The 2195-nt window shown below is 44.4% G+C and overlaps 1 protein-coding gene across 2 annotated transcripts in view; it reads right to left on the minus strand.

The window, feature by feature from the left end:
* Positions 1–2195, minus strand: part of HERPUD2 (HERPUD family member 2) — a 32788-nt gene that overhangs the window by 21028 nt on the left and 9565 nt on the right. The window contains exon 2 of one of the 2 annotated variants that reach the window (XM_019509038.1): positions 1029–1106. The exons of the other annotated variant lie outside the window; for it this stretch is intronic. Coding sequence (XP_019364583.1) covers positions 1029–1106 — 78 coding nt within the window. The remainder of the gene's footprint in view (positions 1–1028; positions 1107–2195) is intronic. 2 annotated transcript variants of the gene reach the window in all.

Consider the following 2195-nt stretch of genomic DNA (forward strand, 5'->3'; position numbering starts at 1 on the left):
GGGGGGGGGGGGGGGGGGAGCAGGGAGCGAGACACCACAACACAAGGAGAGACCAGGAGACACTTGAATCGATCTAATCAGAACTATTATTAAACCCTTACTAGCAAGAGACAGCCAGCAGGAGTTAAACATGTCCAGGAGTTAAAACCACAACAGCAATGAGCTAATACCACAAGTGCTCAATTAGATATGCCCCACAGAGCCATGCCATCTGGCCCACAGGGGTCCCTGTGGTTCTGAAAAATTAGCAGCTGGGGAGCAGTAGCATAAATTGCCATTCCCTTGCTGCCAAATTTCTGTATTCACAGGGAGCCCATGGGCCAGATAGCACACTAGATCAGCAGTGGAAGTGGCCCTGGCCTGATCCAGGCACACGGGTGTTAGCTGGAGGCAGCAGAGCTCTGATCTGACAGCATGAGGCCCAGAACCAGCTGGCAGCACACGGCCAAGGAAGGCAGCATGGGGCCCCGATCCAGCCCACGAACCAGCCCTGCACCACCAAAAGATTGGCTTGTATCATGCATAAATACTTGTTAAAGATACAGCTCTGGATTTGTACATGTAAATGACCACACGCTGCCCAACTGGATGCAGAACTCCCACTACTTGGTCAAGAATTCTGCTGTGGATTAAAGTATATAACTCCATAAACATTTTTTTCCTCAGACGAAAACAACATGCTGCATTATACTAAATGTACATAAAACTTCAGCTTCATATGCTGAAAAAATTGCCAACCACCACCAAACAATGGAGGTAGAACTAGAGCTAACTTTTTTTGAAAGTCAGCAATTCTACTGGACATCACACCAGTTACTAATTTACCCAAAATATTTACCCTTCCTCCACTAGTGGCAGTCCCTCTTCCCCAGTCCCTCAACACCATATCCCCTGAAGACACAAACATTGTAACTTTCAAATTAGTTTTCCTAAATATATTTATACTACATGTAGATAAAACAATGAGAGACTGGAAGCTAATACAAAGAGATCTATTTCCCCATGCGGTGGTTTGAGGTAAAGCTTACTTTTCTGAGAACATCTTTCAGCTGCAGATGATCAGGAAGCAGTCTGCCAGAATACACCAGTCTCTGATCCTTTGTAGACTAAGAGATGAGACAAAGAGAGGAATTTAGCTTCTTCCAGTGTTACAGCTGGAAAATATTTGTAGATGCAAATATGTTTTACAAATTCCTACTACCTACTGATAGCCTGTAAGCATTTCAGTGGCTTTGTAATTTCAAGTCTCTCATAAAATTTCTAACAGCACATAACAAAACATGTGCCACCTTTCACAAAGACGCATTACTAATAAGCCATTTACTGTATCCTCCTCATTAAAACCCAACAGTATAAATCGATGTGAAAACTGTTTTCTTTTCAAAGACATTTAGATCCAGTACTCTTTATCCTTTTCCCATCCCTAAAAAGCAATCAAAAGATCTATCCAAACCACAAAAAGGGGTGGAAAGTCCCTGAGACAGGTCAAGAGAGGTTTCATAAACTGCAGTGACCAGGAGTTCTTCTTTCCAAAGGTTCTAAGAAGGGGTGATGCATTTTTTTAAATTAAAATTAAAACAACAGAGTGATACTACTTCATTATTTTTAGTTGACATAAAGTTGTATGAAAGCAATATTGCAATAAGGGAAGAATATAAGGTCTCCCCATCCTGCTGCTTTTGAGATTAACTGAACAGCAGACAATTTGCCTTTTGCATTGTATTGGGCATGTCTAAACATACAATTAGGGGACATGAATAAACTCTGGGGCTTACTGCTCCCAGGCACACTGTTTGCATGCATGCCTGGGACTGCAGCACATTGAGCTGGACTGGAATAGCCCCAGCTGGCAGGGGGCCCCAGAGGTGGGAGTTGGGGAGGGGGAGGTGGTCAGCCTGCCAACCCAGGGCTGCTCCCTACCCAGCTCAACATGCTGTGGAGGGGCTGGCTGGGGCAGTGCTGACACATGCACTGCTGCGGAGTTTTTTTAGTTTACTCCAGCCTAACAGAGGTGCACATACAGATGTACGTTTACTACCCAGTAGAAACCGATACATCGGTCCAGTATCAGATCAGCACCGATATAAAGAAAATTGACTATACCAGAAATTGGCCTGATGTGGCCAATAATTTGGCTGATAAATGCCCATGCGTGCACGCAGCTGCAGCACATCACGCAGGCAGTGAGGAGCACA

This window comes from Gavialis gangeticus, unplaced genomic scaffold (assembly GCF_001723915.1).
Source record: "Gavialis gangeticus isolate Ggan-Ray unplaced genomic scaffold, GavGan_comp1, whole genome shotgun sequence".
In the NCBI taxonomy this organism is placed as follows: Eukaryota; Metazoa; Chordata; order Crocodylia; family Gavialidae; genus Gavialis; species Gavialis gangeticus.